We start from the raw sequence: 17,135 nt of genomic DNA, 5'->3' as shown, positions 1-17,135 counted from the left end.
CAGGAAATGTGCACATTTCCTGGAAAATCTTATGGGTTCACTAGCAAAATAAGCAAACCAATAAATATTTGAGAAGCATAGCAGCAGGTCAGTGTTATTTTAGTATTATTTATAAAAACAGTTACAGTTTTATTCATATTGTGATTTAGCATTAATTTATATACTTTCAGTTTTCATTTAGTAATTTAATGCATTTGATGTTAGTTATATTAATATTAATATTAATATTAGTAATATTTTGTTTTCATTTATTTTTTTAGTTGTAGTTTTTAATTATTTTCAGTTAATTTTGGTGCTTTAAGAAACTTATTTCATCTATATATATATATATATATATATATATATATATATATATATATATATATATATATATATATATATTCAGCAATTGAAATCCAGAGGTGTTTTTTTAGTTGCAGTTTTCAAAAGTTTCAGTTAATAATTTTAGTGCTTTAACAAACTTATTTAATTTATATATATATATACATATATATATATATATATATATATATATATATATATATATATAATATATATATATATATATATATATGTATGTATGTATAAAGTGCAGAAAATATATATAAAATGCAGATTTTTTTATTTTTGTCATGCATAATAAAAAGGGTAGGGATTTCTGTCTAAAATTTGAGCTTATGCATCTTTCTGTGTATATATAACATATGTGCATTTAATTTCACTCTCCTTAAGGTGCAACAACATCACGTCTCATACAGCTTCTTTTTGGTTTGATCAATGTGGCTAATGTTTGTCTGAAAGTAAGACAAATCTGCAAACGTGCTCAAAGATCACTGAGAATGTAACAGGGTATCAACATAATACAAGAACCAACAAAATTCCAACCCTACAAATTAATATGAGAAAGAAAGAGGGAACTAGAGAAGTGTTTGTGTGATACTCATGTGAGAGGCTCATAGGCTGTGTTCCATCACATGGTCGGCTGGGCACAACTTGCTATGCCAGAGGCTTTTCACTTAAGAAACAAAATACAAATAAAAATCCTTGTGATTATGTCAAGATGTTTTTGAAGAAAGAGATGGGAAAAAGACCAAACATGTTTATTACAAATATCATAGATATATATATATATATATTATATATGGGCCTTTGACAGAATTGATTCAAAGTCAGAGTTAGAAAACGTCTTGAAAAAAGTATTTTTCCACAAATTTTGTATGTATGCGAATTGTATAATATCCAAGGTACACATTTTAAGTGATTGTGCATTTAATTCTCATATTGTATTGTAGTATTAGTTATAGTACTAGTAGTAGTAGTTTAATTGTATAATTACATTGTTAACAATATTTCTAGTGTGATTTATGAGATTTCCTGTATTTTGAATCCAGTTTTTCTTTGCTTAATTTTTGACAAAACATCCCATGTTTCGGTAATGACTGCACATTTTCGGTAGTTTAATAATGTTTTGGTAGCAACCACATCACATTGCAGAATTTTAACTTGCATAGTAAAACGCTACTAAACATACTAAAATACTATTGCATAACTATTATTAAGTGCAGTTTGCACTAGTTCTGTAGAATGGGCCATATATACACTACCAGTCAAAAGTTTGGACACACTTCCCCATTCTCTGTGATGAATATATATATACTTTGATATATATAAACACACACACACACACACACACACACACACACACACACACACACACACACACACACACACACACACACACATATATATATATATACATTGGAACTCAAAAGTTTGGGATCAGTAAGATTTTATATGCTTTTAAAGGAGACTTTTCTGCTCGTCAAGGCTGCATTTATTTGATTAAAAATACAGAAGAAAAAATAATATTGTGAAATGTTAATGCAATTTAAAATAGTGTATTTTTAGTTTAATATACTTTAAAATATAATTTATTCCTGTGATGCAAAGCAGAATTTTCAGCATCATTACTCCAGTATTTATTTGGTTTATTGGAAACAGTTGTGCTGCTTAATATTTTTTTTCTCTCTTTAAAAAAAAAAATTTCTATTTTGAATAAAAGCTGTTCTTTTTAACTTTTTATTCATCAAAGAATCCTGAAAAAAGTATCACAGGTTCCAAAGATAAAAAAAAATATTAAGCAGCACAACTGTTTCCAACATTGATTATAAAAGTAATAAATCAGTATATTAGAATGATTTCTGCAGGATCATGTGACACTCAAGTCTGGAGTAATGGCTGATGAAAATTCAGCTTTGCATCACAGAAATAAATTATATTTTAAAGTAAAGCTGTCATTTCTAATTGCAATAATATTACTTTTTTTTTTTTTAATCAAATAAATGGAACTTTGATGAGCATAAGATACTTTTTTGAAAAAAAAAAAAAAAAAATCTTACTGAGCAATAGTGTACATGTGCAATTTTTAAAAATGCCCCCCAAAAAAGTAAATATATTTTGTGGTATATCCGGATCTATTAAAAATGGCTGCCTTTTTATTTGGCATCAAAACATACAAAATATGTATTATCATATGACATACTTTCAAAAGTGCTGTTTAATGGTATATTCAATTTTGGGGTCCCTGTTTAATGAACTACACATCTGAAAAGAGCAACAGACAACCAGTATAAACTGTTTGTTAGTTTTATTAAATGTTGATTCTTCATTAAAAAAAACATGATTTGAGTTACATGACAAACTTCTGTACAGCTTTATATTACGGTAAATCAGTATAAAAATTTCATTCACACAGAACCTGAATCACAAGTGAATTCAAGTGAACTACAAAAGGCTCTGCACAAACAAATGTGGTTACAGTCCATATAGACCAAAACAAAGTGTTCAGATACAAAAGAAATGTAAATAATGAAAGCAACTTGTGATTTCAGTGAGGGAAACTGTAACAAAGGCACACAAGTACAAGAAAAGAAGGCTGCAAAACAAAGTACAGAACAAGACTGTTTAAAATGATCAACTTCATTTGTGATACCACTGATAAACCGACCTAAACATGTGCCATCCCTTAAAAGGAAGCCCGATACCCTGTTAAGACTGTCTTTCCTCTCCTCTCTGTTAAAACCATTAAGTATTTTGCTTGCTTCAAGGCAACTTATGAAGGACACATTCACATTCCTATCAGAGACACTCCTAATCAAACAACCGCTGACCTTTCCTTAGTTTATTAATTGCTATGCCCTGTATAAATGTAGTAAACATGAGTGTAAGTAATGCTCTGTGGAAAAAAACAAACCGACATGCAATAAAGAAAGAAAAGAAATAATGCACGCATTTCAACAAAAGGCCCATTATGATGGATTTTGAGCTGCTTTGAACCAGTTTTTATAAAATAAAACCAAGCACAAATGTTTGCTTTTTTGTTGCAGCATGTTTTATACAAATGGTTTGAGTCCTAGTTAACCAGTTAACTCTTAACCATATACATTATTAGACAAATAATCACATACATGGCAGGACGTTGATCTATGCTACAGATGAATGCATTTACTTCTAATAATCTAATACAGCAAGGTTTGGCCACAAGAGCCAATTGCAAACCATAATAAGCACTAAAACAATAATTATAACTAGTGTGAGTATGTGTGCATGTTGGATTAAGGCGTAAGTAAAAGCAGAATGAGCAACCACAGCGTATTTGGCTCAGAATGTAGAAACCGTCCTAGCCTTCAGTCCTGTTCACTAGGGTTTTGGCCATAATCCATTTCCCCTGATCTCTTATACACCGCAGGCTGCTCTCTGATAACTTCCTGTGCATGTTTCCAGCTCTTGTGGGGTTTGACAGTATGAGTTATGACCTCAGGTCCATGCTGCAGTAGTACATCTATATAAACTTTAACTTCAGTGTAAAGTGCAGCCAAACGTTCAGCCAAAGTTTCCTAGACGCAGACAGCCGTAACAACCTCCCGCCAGTCAAACGCAATGTTGTATCTCCTCGTGGCAGACGTAGTTTAAATATGGCACAGTGTAATTTGAAATTACCACGATGTAAACTGTGGCCGGAGTAAAGAGTCACAGCCGTCACCGGTAGGAGACGGGGACTTCGTTTATACGCTGCCTGAGATGAGACATGAACTCGAACATGGTGGCGGCCAGTGACTGGTGGATGAGGTAACGTGGCAGGCGACCCTGTAAGATAATAAAATGTTTAATAAATAAATAATACATTCTATATCATTCAAAATATATATTTTTAGATATTAAATGTAATACTTATTATTAAGTAACTTATTATATTTAATTGTAAATTAGGTTTTCACAACGAAAAAAAAAATTTGCATTTGTCCGTGCACAATTTTTTTTGCCACTGAATAAAAAAGAAGCTAATTAAGACTTTATCTTACAATTCCGACAATTTTTTCAGAATTGCATGATATAAACTCACAATTGTGAGTAAAAAGTCAGAATTGCATGATATTAACTGTGAGTTACAGTATTAAGTAAGAATTGTGAGATATAAACAAGTTACTCTGAGAACAATTAGACTTCCTCCCCCTCAAAATTGGACTTTGTAAGTTTATATCTCACAAATCTGAGAAAATTGTTTCTCGCAATTGTGAGTTTATATTTCACAATTCTGACTTTATAACTCACAACTGCAAGTTTGTAACAGGCAATTCTGAAAAAAAGTCAGAATTGCAAGGGGGGAAAAAAGTCACACTTTTATCTCAACTTTTTTATCTTGCAATTCTAACTTTATTTCTCACAATTGTGAGTTTATATCATGTAATTCTGAGAAAAATTCAGAATTGTTAGTTTGTATCTTGCAATTCTTACTTTATAACTCAGAACTGCGAGTTTGTATCACGCAATTCTCTCAGAGTTGTAAGATATAAACTTATCTCAACTTTATCTTGCAATTCTAACTTTTTTCTCGCAACTGCAACTTTTTATCTCACAATTCTGACTATTTTTTTCAGAATTGCATGATATAAACTCGCAATTGCAAGTTATAAAGAACTGCATGATATTAACTCGCAATTGCGAGTTACAGTATTAAAAAAGAATGTTTGTGAGATTGTGAGATATAAACTCGTAACTGAGAACAATTAGCTTTCTTCCCCCTCAAAATTGGACTTTATAACTTGCAATTCAACTTTATATCTTTTGCAATTCTGACTTTATTTCTCGCAATTGTGAGTTTATATTTCAGAATTCTGACTTTATAACTCGCAACCGCGAGTTTGTAACAGGCAATTCTGAGAAAAAAGTCAGGAAAAAGAAAAAGTCAGAATTGTGAGATAGAAACTTTTTATCTTGTGATTCTGACTTTTTTTCTCGCAATTGTGAGTATATCACAATTCTGAGAAAAAAGTCAGAATTGTTAGTTTGTATCTTGCAATTCTGACTTTATCACTCGGAAGTTTGTATCACGCAATTCTCTTAGAGTTGTGAGATATAAACTTCTCAACTTTTTTGACCTTGCAATTCTAACATTATTTCTTGCAACTGTAAGTTTACAAGTCAGAATTTTATATCGCAATTCTGAGAAAAAAAAAGTCAGAATTACGAGGAAAAAAGTCATAATTGCAAGATACACATTTTTCTCACAACTGTTTTTATCTTGCAATTCTAACTTTATTTCATGCTATTGTAAGTTTATATTATACAATTCTGTGAAAAAACTCACAAAAATAATTGTGAGTTTATATCTCGCAATAACATGCGACTGCATGTACGCAGCACGCAATTCTGAGAAAAAAGTCAGAGTTTTGACATAGAAAGTCTCAGTAACTTTTATTTTTTTATTCAGTGCCAGAAACAGGCTTTCATACAATTTTATTTGGTTGCAAAAGTAGTATTTTTTTGGAACGTTGTTGCTAGGGTGTTTTGGGTGGTTGCTAAGTGGTTTTAAAAGGTAAGTTTGCCTAATTTTCAAATTAGCTTTGTACTGTTCCGTGTTACCTGCACCAAGTTTTTCCCATTTATTTAATGATGTAAAACACGTCATCTGACAGACTTTTGACAGCTCCAGGGCTTCCGTGAAAATGACAGAACAGATTGTATTTCTACATTTTTGCATTCCCGCTCACAGATAATCTGTTCGAGCCCAGTGCATTATGGAGGTTAAGTTTTTAAGAATTGTGAAAATTGCGAATTTTGTAACTTAAAATTCAGACTTTTTTCTTTTTATTGACTTTTTCTCAGAATTGCATGATATAAACTCGCAATTATGAATTACAATGTCAGAATTGTGATATAAACTCACATTTGTATGGAAAAATCAGAATTGTGAGCTTTTTTTTCTTAGAATTGGACATTTTAACTAATTGCAAGTTTATATCTGACAACTGTGAGAAAAGAAGTCAGAACTGCAGGACATAAACTTGCCTTTTAAAACATCTAATTAAAAACATAATTAGAATTTGTTCTAAATGGTTTAAATGCACAAACTGTAGTAACTATAGCTTTTACCTTGAGGTCTGTATTGAGGACCCAGATGAAGGTGCAAACTGAAGGATTACTGCTAGATTTCAAAACCACAAATCCACCAGGACCATTTTCCCCTCTGAGAGAAATAAAGAGGGAGAGAAGAGTTTAGTTTACAGCTTTAACTTCTTCATTTTCATTGGCTGCGGAAGCAAAAAGCTTTGCATTCAAGCAGACCTGACGTAGCGACCGTGTGGGGGTTTGCTGCTGTGATTGGTGGCCATTCCTGCAGAGATGTAGCAGTCTCGCCTGCGTTCCACCCGACGAACGTTTACAAAGTCCCTGAAGATTAAGAATGAGAAAAAAGACAGTTTGAATTGACTTTGAATCATTTGTACAACAAATCAAAACAGCCAGAAATATTAACAAATACGCACTATCAAAATTTAAACCAACTTAAAGGAATAGTTCACCCAAAAATGAGAATTCTGTCATTAATTACTCACCCTCATGTAGTTCCAAACCTGTAAGACCTTCATTCATTTTCAGAACACAAATTCAAATATTTTTGATGAAATCTCTGACACTGCACCCGATGATATCAGATCATATTTAGGTAGTCTGAACAGCAACGAACTACATGAAATCCGATTTGTGCAAATCCATTTCAAGCTACATTCATATGTGGTTTGGAGTGCGAATTAAATCAGATTCCTGGAAATCCGTTTCAGTCTGACCGGACAACTTATGGACACACAAATCAGATATGAACAGTTGTGATACGCTGTGTGGACAGTCAGTTATTCAAATCAGATTCTATCCAGATATGGACAAACTCAGATTTGGTCTGACAGTCTGAACGAGGCTTTAGATGAATGAAGGTCTTACAGGTTTGGGATGACATGAAGGAGTGTAATTAAGGACAATTTTCATTTTTGGATTAACTATCTCTTTAAGCATCGATTCCTAAGTGCTTACTCACCTGGGAGACACAACACCCCCAGCAGCTCCTGCAGAAACATCATATGACACCATTGTGTTGTCATCCACTCTCTGTAAAATCTGCAGACAGATACATAGAGAGAACATTAACTGCGATGGCAGAGTGTATGTAGGACATGTCTTGACAGCTTCTTCAAGGCTGTTTCAATGACTAAAAACTCAAAACCATCCCACAAAAACACCTATTTTATTTTTGTAGCTTCTTAGATTTTTATTTGTGGCCTTTCTGCTGCTATAATTAGCAGGGAGAGTCAAAGAGAAAACAGGAAACAATAGGAATGGATTCAAATTCAGGTCACTGGCATGAATATCACCCTATCAAAGCACACGCATTGTGTGTCAGGTCACAAGAAGACCTATATAACATATACATTTAGTTCTCCAATTCGCAATGACATCCAGCGACAAAAAATGTGTGTTTGATTGGAAAAAACATAAGCACCCATCATAAAAAATACATTTAAGTAAATATAAATGTAAAAGACCATTTGGAGTCAAAATGTTCTTTTCAGTTTTTAAGAATGTATCAGAAATGCGTCCGTTTCCACAAAAATATTAAGGAATTTTGTTTTCAACACTGATAATAATAATAAAGCATATAGTGATTACTGAAGGATCATGTGACACTGAAGACTGGAGTAATTATGCTGAAAATTCAGCTTTGCATCACAGGAATAAATTGCATTTAAAACTAGATTCATATAGAAAACTATTTTTTTGTACATTAAGTGTACATGTGTCTTTTCACTATTAACACATGCCTCACACCCACATGTGTTTCAGCTATCATTAATGGAGGCATCTGAGAGTGTATGTGTACCTGACAAACAGACACTGTTTTGTTCCACTGCACCATCTTCTCCGGCTGCAAAATGACCTCCTGATACACCAGCTCTGCGGTACACTGCAAGAGTGCCTAGAACACCCAAAACACAGGTAAGTGACTGAATCTGCATATGGTCCATTTTACAGAATTGGTGCAAACTGCCGTCCCACAACCAAAAAAAAAAAAAAAAAACACATTTAAAAAGCATTTAAGTATTTAAATCTAAGATCATTCTATTATCTATTGAAACGCACAATAATATTAAAATATCAGTAAGCTTAATACATATAAAAGCATAATTTGTGTATTTTCGATTGGGAGGTGGCTGTTCCGAACCCTAACCCCTAAATTTCAATTTATGAAAATTATATTGAAATAATTTTTCTATTTTTTTTTCCATTGTTGTTTTTAAATATATATTTTTTGATTCTTTTAAAAAGTGAAGTTCAAAAAAATATTTATTTTATATTTTCTTTGTAAATTAGGAAACAAAAAATGTGTCCCATATTTTCAAATTACTACCGAAAAGCAACAGATAGGACCCATCATTTTGAGTTGAAGGTGATCAAAAATCTGTGTGTAACTTTAAGAAACATCACTACCGAACACCTTTTTTTCTGCAAAAAACATACTTTTTTGGAAGTTATTCCATAACATTTAGTTTTTATAAGTGTACCACTAACCATGTGCAGATTAACATCTTTAAGCTAGGTTTAAAAGTATCTAAAATCGTCACTATCAAAACAGTCACGGCTGAAACATTTGGTGACGTTTCGGTAGTGACATCTTTGTCAATCAATATTACATCTTTGTTTTCTTTTTTGGGTGTTATACCATAAAATTGTCACTACCATAACATAACAGTCTTGACCGAAACAAGTCATCTTTGTTTTGGTAGTGACAAAGGGGAACATGTAATCCTTTATTTGGGTGAATAAACTAAATTTTAGTACAGTTATGCAATTTTTTTTTTGTATTTTATTATGTTTTAGTATAAAAGTACAAATTTTGTAATATGATGTGGTTGCTACCAAAGCATAACTGTCAGTCACTACCGAAAATGTACAGTCACTACTGAAATATGGGACGTTTTGTCAAAAATAAAGTATACTGAATTATCAACTAAGATGTTATGATAGTTTTTGGTTAAAAATAGTTAAACTAATGAATCAGTATGATCAACTTTTTGCCTTTTATAAAGAAAAATTGAATTCAAAATACAACAAATACCATAAAATATTCCAAAACATTCTGAACATACAATATGAGAATTAACTGCACAATTACTAGAAATATGTACCTTAGATATTACACAATTTGCATACATTTGCAGACATTTTCTTCAATACAATGGCTCATATATGAAGACATAAAAAGGCTCATAATACAGATGGAACATACCTTTAAAATAAACGTTTTCCCATGGAACGGGATTTCAAGTGTATATACAGCATCACCCTCCTAAGAATTAAAATATCACATGAAATCAATAACAAAACCAGAAACAAACAAAGACTGGAAGAATGGAGCTCTACATACATTCGTTTTCTCAAACTTCCAGTTTTCCTCTTGTGTCAGTATCTGTTCCACCACAGCCATGGCTTCCCGTCCCTGTCGTATAAACTGCCTGTCCTTAAAAACAAGTGATTAGACAAAATGATCGGGTTTGCCTTTTATAAAATAAACATTTCTTATTACTTTTGGGTGGACAGAAATGATCATTTTCAAACATTTCTTCCATGCAAATATAATGAAACAAGCATACTTGTTCTGTTAGTTCTTTTCTGCCAAGGCCCTCTTCATCAGGATCTTCATCTGAACCTATAGAATAAACACAAACATTAGGAAGGAAATAAAGCAAAAAACAGACAATGGGTTGCATTAGATTCAAATGAATGAATGCTGTTACCTGCCAGGGACTCCGGCGGGGAGTAAAACTGTCCGTCAGATACAGGTCTAGGACAGATCAGAGGGGCTGGCTCACACGCAGCATTAACCGCTGCCAGATACACTGCAGGAGATGAGAAAATGACAGATCGTCAATGTAGTGTAAGGACTTTCCCAGACATCAGTAACAGTCAACAAAGCAAAGGGATGTTTCCCTTCCCAAAGCTTTAAGTAATGTGACTTTACATGACCACAACATTATTAAAATGACAAAAAGGGATTTGTCTTCCTCTTTTAAAAGGGCTTGTACTGTGCAGATATACTCAGATTTTCACAATGCAAAGTTTCCTAGTTTACACAAAACATGTATTGAAACTAAAAAGCCAAACGGACTGAGAAACGATCATGACTATGACGTCACAACCATAAATGTATTAACATACACTACCAGTCAAAAGTCTTTGAACAGTAAGACTTTTAAGTAGTCTCTTCTACTCACCAAGCCTGTGTTTATTTGATCCAAAGTACAGCAAAAACAGTACAATTTTTTTATATTTTTAATACTTTTTCTATTAAAATATATATTTTAAGATGCATTCTCAATTTTTAGCATTATTACTCCAATCACATCCTTCAGAAAGCATCATAATATTCTGATTTGTTGCTCAAAAAACATTATTATGTTAAAAACAGCAGTGAAGAATTGTTTCAGGTTTCTTTGATGACTAGAAAGTTCAGAAGAACAGCATTTATGTGAAACAGAAATCTTTTGTAACATTATATAAATGTCTTTATCATCACTTTTGATCAATTTAAAGCATCCTTGCTAAATAAAAGTATTAATTTCAGTCATTCATGATGCTGAAAATTTAGCTTTGATCACAGGAATAAATTAAATATATTAAAATAGGAAGCAGTTATTTTAAATAGTAAAAATATTACACAATATTACTGCTTTTGCTGTATTTTGGATCAAATGAATGCAGGCTTGGTGAGCAGAAGAACAAAACAAAAAAAAACATAAATCTGTTCAAAAACTTTTGACTGGTAGTGTAATATCAAACTTTGCATATATAATAAAGTTTATTATTATTATTACACATCTCAGATGTTTTTACTAATCTCACATAAAAAAAGGTCATCATAATATCTTATTATAATTTCAATCATGATTTCTCAATTCATATTTTTTGAAAGTATGGATGCAAAAAACATCTACTTCAAACTAAATTACAACAGTTTTAGGCAAAAAAATAATAAAAATAAAATAATATAATATATATATATATATATATATATATATATATATATATATATATATAGTGTTTATACATCTCATAAACATTAGCAAAATCCAAGTATGAAAAATTATTTTGAGACTTTCAGGTATGCTACTGACAATTAATGTTATATTTTATCTTTAGAGGATCGTTTATTGATCTACAATCATTTATAAAACATGCCCTATAAAAAAGACTGTTTTTATTACTTTGTGTCAGTTCAATACAGCCCTGAATTTTCTTACCATAAAAAGCACTCTTACCTCTCTCATCTTCTGCTTCCTGTGTGAGAACTTTGAAATCCAGGAACCAGGTTTCCAACCATGCCACTACAAACGAGGTGATGGGAAGAACGTAGCCAAAAGCATTCTGACTAAACAACTGGAAAAAACAAGGGGAACTATGACATCCTACACCTACTTCTATTTCAAAGCTATATAATAAAACAAATGAGGAATTCAGAGAACTGCTAATGGTCTATCTGAGGAACAAACACTGTGACCACTTAGATAAAGTAAAACATTAAAGCAGATAGGTTAGGAAGACAAAACATGAACTCTCTTACATCAGACCAGATAACTTTGGCAATGAGGAAGGCACTGGTCACCAGAGTAGTGATCTGAGATAGGAAAAAAGCAAAAAAGGACAATGATCATAACCAAGCCATTATATTTTCTATAATGCACATAAAATGCAAATATTGAGATTCACATAGGCTGAAGTCTTTCTTACCGCAATAACCCACCAATGTCTCAATCGAAATGCAGCATAACCAAGCTGTAAACACAAAAACCTAAACACAGCTAAAAGCTGAGCGGGAACAAGGAGAAGGAGAAAAAGAGAGAGATTATTGCTTATGAAGTAAGAAATGAGGATTTAACCATGACTATTAAGAATGGTAGTGAATATAAGAGTTTCAACACGTTTATAGAATGATGTCACTGTTTTCGCAGGTATGACAGCAGCTTTGAAGCATTATGAGGTCTTTTTTTTATACCCCAAATTCACCCAAAACTTGCTTGCACAAGAAATGCTGTAGGGTTAACACCTTCCCAGCACATCTTTTGTTGTCACATGCTAAGAGGGTGATGGTAGCAAGACAGCGACTGTGTGATTCATAATTTCTCACACCTCATGCTCTATAAGCTTTAGATAAACAGACTAATGCGTTACCAAACAAAAAAAAAAACAGGAACACAAAACTGGAACAGTTTAATGATTAACAGTTTATACAATTTGTGTGTTCATGACTGAATAGCATTAAAGCCTGAGGGAGATCTTATCAAACCAATGGTGTAGATGATAAAAATGGCCAGATATAACAATGTACCATCTTTTAATATGGCTCAATAAGTAACAAGGCTTGATGGTACTTACAAAGATATCAAAGAAAGATGACTTGAAGTTGTAGTGAACCACCTCATTCTCAAGACTGGTCCATATACTCTTACTGATCTGAGAGAGACAGAGAGAAAGACAATTCAAGCACCCTTCACACTGTCAAGTCAAGTCACCTTTATTTATATAGTGCTTTTAACATTAGCAACTTTACAGTATTAAATAGGACAGTGTGTCAATAATGCACATTTAAACTGCATTTAAATGTGCTGTTTTATATATCATATACTTAATTTACATATTAAATTAGATAGCATTGGGTCCAAATTTAGATTTTTCTTTTATGCTAAAAATTATTAGGATATTAAGTAAAGATCATGTTCCATGAAGAGATTTTGTAAATTTCCTACCATAAATATATCAAAACTTAATTTTTGATTAGTAATATGCATTGCTAAGAACTTAATTTGAACTTTAAAGGTGATTTTCTCAATATTTTGATTTTGTTTTACACCCTCAGATTTCAGATTTTCAAATAGTTGTATCTCAAACCAATATTGTCCTATCCTAACTAAAACTATACATAAATGGAAAGCGTTTTTATTTAGCTTTCAGATGATGTATAAATCTCAATTTCAAAAAATTGACCCCTTATGACTGGTTTTGTGGTCCGGGGTCACTTTTTTACTATTTATTATTTTTACAAGTAGGGTACAAAACTATGCAAATAACATTTAGTTTTATTAAACTACATAAACACTTTGCATATTAAATGTATTTTAACCAAATACATTATTAAGTAAACATATGTGTATGTGTGTATATTTTATATATTTATCTCAATATTCACGTTTTCTTTTTGATGTAGTATAATATATATATATATATTTTTTATTTTATGTACATATTTTTATATTAATATTTTCCAGACAATAAAACTAAATAAATAGTATTTAAAATTTATTAAAGTATATACACTACCAGCTACCAGTCAAGTTTTTGAACAGTAACATTTTTGTTTTTGTCACTTCTGCTCACCAAGATTGCATTTATTTGATTTAAAGGGATTTAAGATAATTTTACTATTTAAAATAACTGTTTTCTTTTTAAATATATTTTAAAATGTAATTTATTCCTGTAATCAAAGCTAATTTTTCAGCATCATTACTCCAGTCTTCAGTGTCACATGATCCTTTAGAAATCTTTCTAATATGCTGATTTGTTGTTCAAGAAACACTTAATATCATTATTAAAAACAAAACAATAAAACAAATATACAGTTGAGTACATTTTTCTCAGGATTTTTTGATGAATAGAAAGATCCAAAGATCAGCTTTGAAATCACAGAAATAAATTACATTTTAAAATATATTCAAATAGAAAACAGCTATTTTAAACAGTAAAAATATTTCAAAATTGTACTGTTTTAACTGCGCTTTGCATCAAATAAATGCAGGTTTGGTGAGAAGATGAGACGTCTTTAAATTTTTTTTTTTAAATCTTACTGTTCAAAAAACTTTTTACTGGTAGTGTATTTATCTGAATATCTGCATTTTCTTTCTAATTTTTTTTGTTTATTATTAGAAGTTCAAAATACATTTAATATGCAAATCACAATATGCAAATTTCAAATGCCTTTATTTTCATGAGAGGAAGTGAAACAGACGCGTACAATCAACTGTAAAATTCACCCCACACGACTATGGCCGAAGTTAAAAAAAGGAAGTACAAACTGAACGACAGAGATAAATGATTAGCACTGAGCAACCAGAGTTTGTAAACTCAAAATTAAAACTCACATTTAACTCAATGATCCAGAGCAGAGTGATGAAGAGGAGGTCAAACGTAACGAAGAGGCAGAACGTTCGGCGCACGTCTGAGAAGGCTTTCCTCTCTCCCGGGGGCAGCGGGGGGTAGTAAGGGGAGGGAAGGGAGAGAGACGCCTGGGAATACGAAGCGTTCAAAGAAGCAATGGCTGGAAGACTTCCCCCCAACTCGCTGTAGTCCACGCCGCTCGGCATAACTACATGCAGCTGGAGCACACCCCCTGAAACACAAACACTCAAACATAAATAAATGCTTTATCTGGCTCTTGTGCAATTATACACTGACTGAAAGCACAGTGATCAAAGCAACAGGCTGGAGAACAGGATCTAATCAAGCAGCCACTGTTCTAAAGCCTTGGTTTTACAAAAAAAAAAAAAAAAACATTCCCTATGTAGTTTACCTGATTGTATATATATGTAAATATTTAATTTTCTGTGATGCACGTAACACTGTTGATTTAAGCAGTCAATGTCAATAGTTGCATTAACTAGGTTTTGTTGAATGAATAAGAATAATTTGTGATAATCTTACAGACAAAATAGAATGGTGTGACAATTATACATGAATCACTAAATACCATAATTTTTTATTTCATTTTTGTTTATGAACTGTCATAGTTGCAGCAAGTGAATATGCTGACATAAAATCTCTGTCATACTGTCAGAAATTGTCATTATGACAAGGTAAGGTGATCAGACTGATTTATTTATTAGAGACCTTTTAACCTTTAGTACTAGGCTTTCAGGTTTGATAGCACTCTCTTATCTGCTTGCCCAATAAATTAACGAATAAATAAAAGCATGTGACATAAAAAGTCCAGAGAATAAATACTGGGGAAGCAAAAGCCTTATATAATCAATTCTGCACTTGCAGTTCCTCTACATGAGGCAAACAAGCTTTAAATACATATTTTAGGCTAAAAACTACCTTAGCCCCTTTTAAATAACCCTTGATAACACATACTTGATTTACAGAACACACCTAATTAATATTCATGAGCACATTCACACATATTTGTCTAGTTAGCACGTAAATAGGAGTATAAACAAGCTTGTAGCTCTAAACTTAAACACTTACCGAGCTCTAAACCAAAGCGGCGGTTAGCTGACAGTAGAGACGAGATGTTTATAAGTCATTTAAAAGGACCAACCCCGCTGTTAATAAAAAAAAAAAACAGCCGAGAGAGTAAAAAGTGAAGCCGAAACTCACCAGAATCAGCGCATCGTTCTTAATAGCAGCCCGCTGCTCTTCCGCGATAACAACCGGATGTGAGAAAGCGTCACATCCGCCAGCTGATCGACGCTCTGAAGTGCTTGTGGCTGAAGTGTGAAACGCCGAAGTGAAATAAAATGCATCACGTGATGATCTTAAACCAGAGTGAATATTCTCATAACAAATGACCATAGTTTTATTTTTAGTTATAATAACACTAGTCATTTAGTCGATGTTTGTAAAGAATGCAATGAACACATTAATAAATGATTCAAGATTCAAGATACTTTATTTGTCACATGCATAGTCATACATGTACAACACGCAGTGAAATGTATCCTGAACCGCCCCATTGACTGAGCAAAAAAAAAAAAAAAAAAAATATATATATATATATATATATATATATGAAATATGTAATGATATGTTAGAATGCATTTAGCCATACTAGTACCACGATATTAAAACAAGGCAATGCATGCAGAGTATGTAAACAAAGTATGTAAACAATGTAACCAAAGTGATAAAACAATAGTGTAGAAACATATACAGTATAGTACAATGTACTGTGCAATAAATAAAACTACTATGAAGGGGGGAATGAGGGCATGTTCTGGTTTAAGACTCGGATGGCCTGAGGATAGAAGCTCCTCCTGAGTCTCTCATTTTTTACCCTGAAGATGCGGAACCTTCTGCCGAAACAGACCGTTACTGGGGTGGGATAAGTCCTTCAATATCTGAAGTGCTCTGGACCTACATCTCCTGGTATAAATGTCTTGTAAGGAAGGGAGAACAGACCCGCAACAGCATTCTGCCGCATGGATCACTCTCTGGTGAGCTTTTCAGTCCTGAACACAGCGTCACATGTGACCCTGGACCACAAAACTAGTCATTTATGAATTTACCCTTATGATTTATACATCACCTATAGATAAGCTTTCCATTGATGCATAGGACAATATTTGGCTGAGATACAACTAATTGAAAATGGAATCTGAGGGTGCAAAAAAATAAAATAAAATTGAGAAAATCACCTTTAAAGTTGCCCGAATGAAGCCCCTGCTGAGCAATGCATATTACTAAGCAAAAATTGAGTTTTGATATACTTACGGTAGAAAATTTACAAAATATCTTCATGGAACATGATCTTTACTTAATATCCTAATGATTTTTGGCATAAAAGAAAATTTTGACCTATACTATGTATTTTTGGCTATTGCTACAAATATTGCTACTTGAGACTGGTTTTGTGGTCCAGCGTCACAAATAGTACATAAAATATATCTGCAAGCAGGGACTACTGGGGTTCAGGGCAGGCGCTTTAAGGCATGTTTGAAAAAAGACATTACTTATTATTTAGCAATCATGTAACCACTTAAATAAATGATTTAAAAAGC

At 32.4% G+C, this 17,135-nt stretch overlaps 1 protein-coding gene across 2 annotated transcripts; it reads right to left on the bottom strand.

Annotated features, from left to right (window-relative positions):
• Window positions 1-2,609: 2,609 nt before the first annotated feature.
• Window positions 2,610-15,815, bottom strand: stard3 (StAR related lipid transfer domain containing 3). Of its 2 annotated transcripts, none has more exons than XM_073821881.1 (15): window positions 15,736-15,815; window positions 14,499-14,746; window positions 12,739-12,816; window positions 12,094-12,171; window positions 11,927-11,980; window positions 11,625-11,742; window positions 10,104-10,205; window positions 9,960-10,015; window positions 9,734-9,826; window positions 9,596-9,655; window positions 8,189-8,284; window positions 7,349-7,428; window positions 6,604-6,708; window positions 6,412-6,505; window positions 2,610-4,125 (listed from the first exon to the last, which is right to left on the bottom strand). In XM_073821881.1, exons 2-15 carry the CDS (start codon window positions 14,718-14,720, stop codon window positions 4,018-4,020), a joined length of 1,344 nt encoding a protein of 447 aa, XP_073677982.1. In that variant the 5' UTR covers window positions 14,721-14,746; window positions 15,736-15,815; the 3' UTR covers window positions 2,610-4,017. The 2 variants fall into 2 exon arrangements, with proteins under 2 accessions (XP_073677982.1, XP_073677983.1); XM_073821882.1 differs by having other exon boundaries at window positions 15,604-15,745.
• Between the last annotated feature and the right edge of the window lie 1,320 nt (window positions 15,816-17,135).

The sequence above is a fragment of the Garra rufa genome, chromosome 17 (genome assembly GCF_049309525.1).
Source record: "Garra rufa chromosome 17, GarRuf1.0, whole genome shotgun sequence".
Classification (NCBI taxonomy): Eukaryota; Metazoa; Chordata; class Actinopteri; order Cypriniformes; family Cyprinidae; genus Garra; species Garra rufa.
The sequence above is the reverse complement of the archived record's forward strand: the minus strand, read 5'-3'. Positions and strand labels throughout refer to the sequence as shown.

Excerpts from the sequence above, each read along its gene's own strand:
- stard3 (XM_073821881.1), bottom strand. The coding sequence starts at position 14,720 with ATGCCGAGCGGCGTGGACTACAGCGAGTTGGGGGGAAGTCTTCCAGCC. Across the intron at positions 9,656-9,733 it reads GGAAGTTTGAGAAAACGAAT|GAGGGTGATGCTGTATATAC; the intron begins GTATGTAGAGCT and ends TTTAATTCTTAG. Across the intron at positions 8,285-9,595 it reads GGAAAACGTTTATTTTAAAG|GCACTCTTGCAGTGTACCGC; the intron begins GTATGTTCCATC and ends TGGGTGTTCTAG.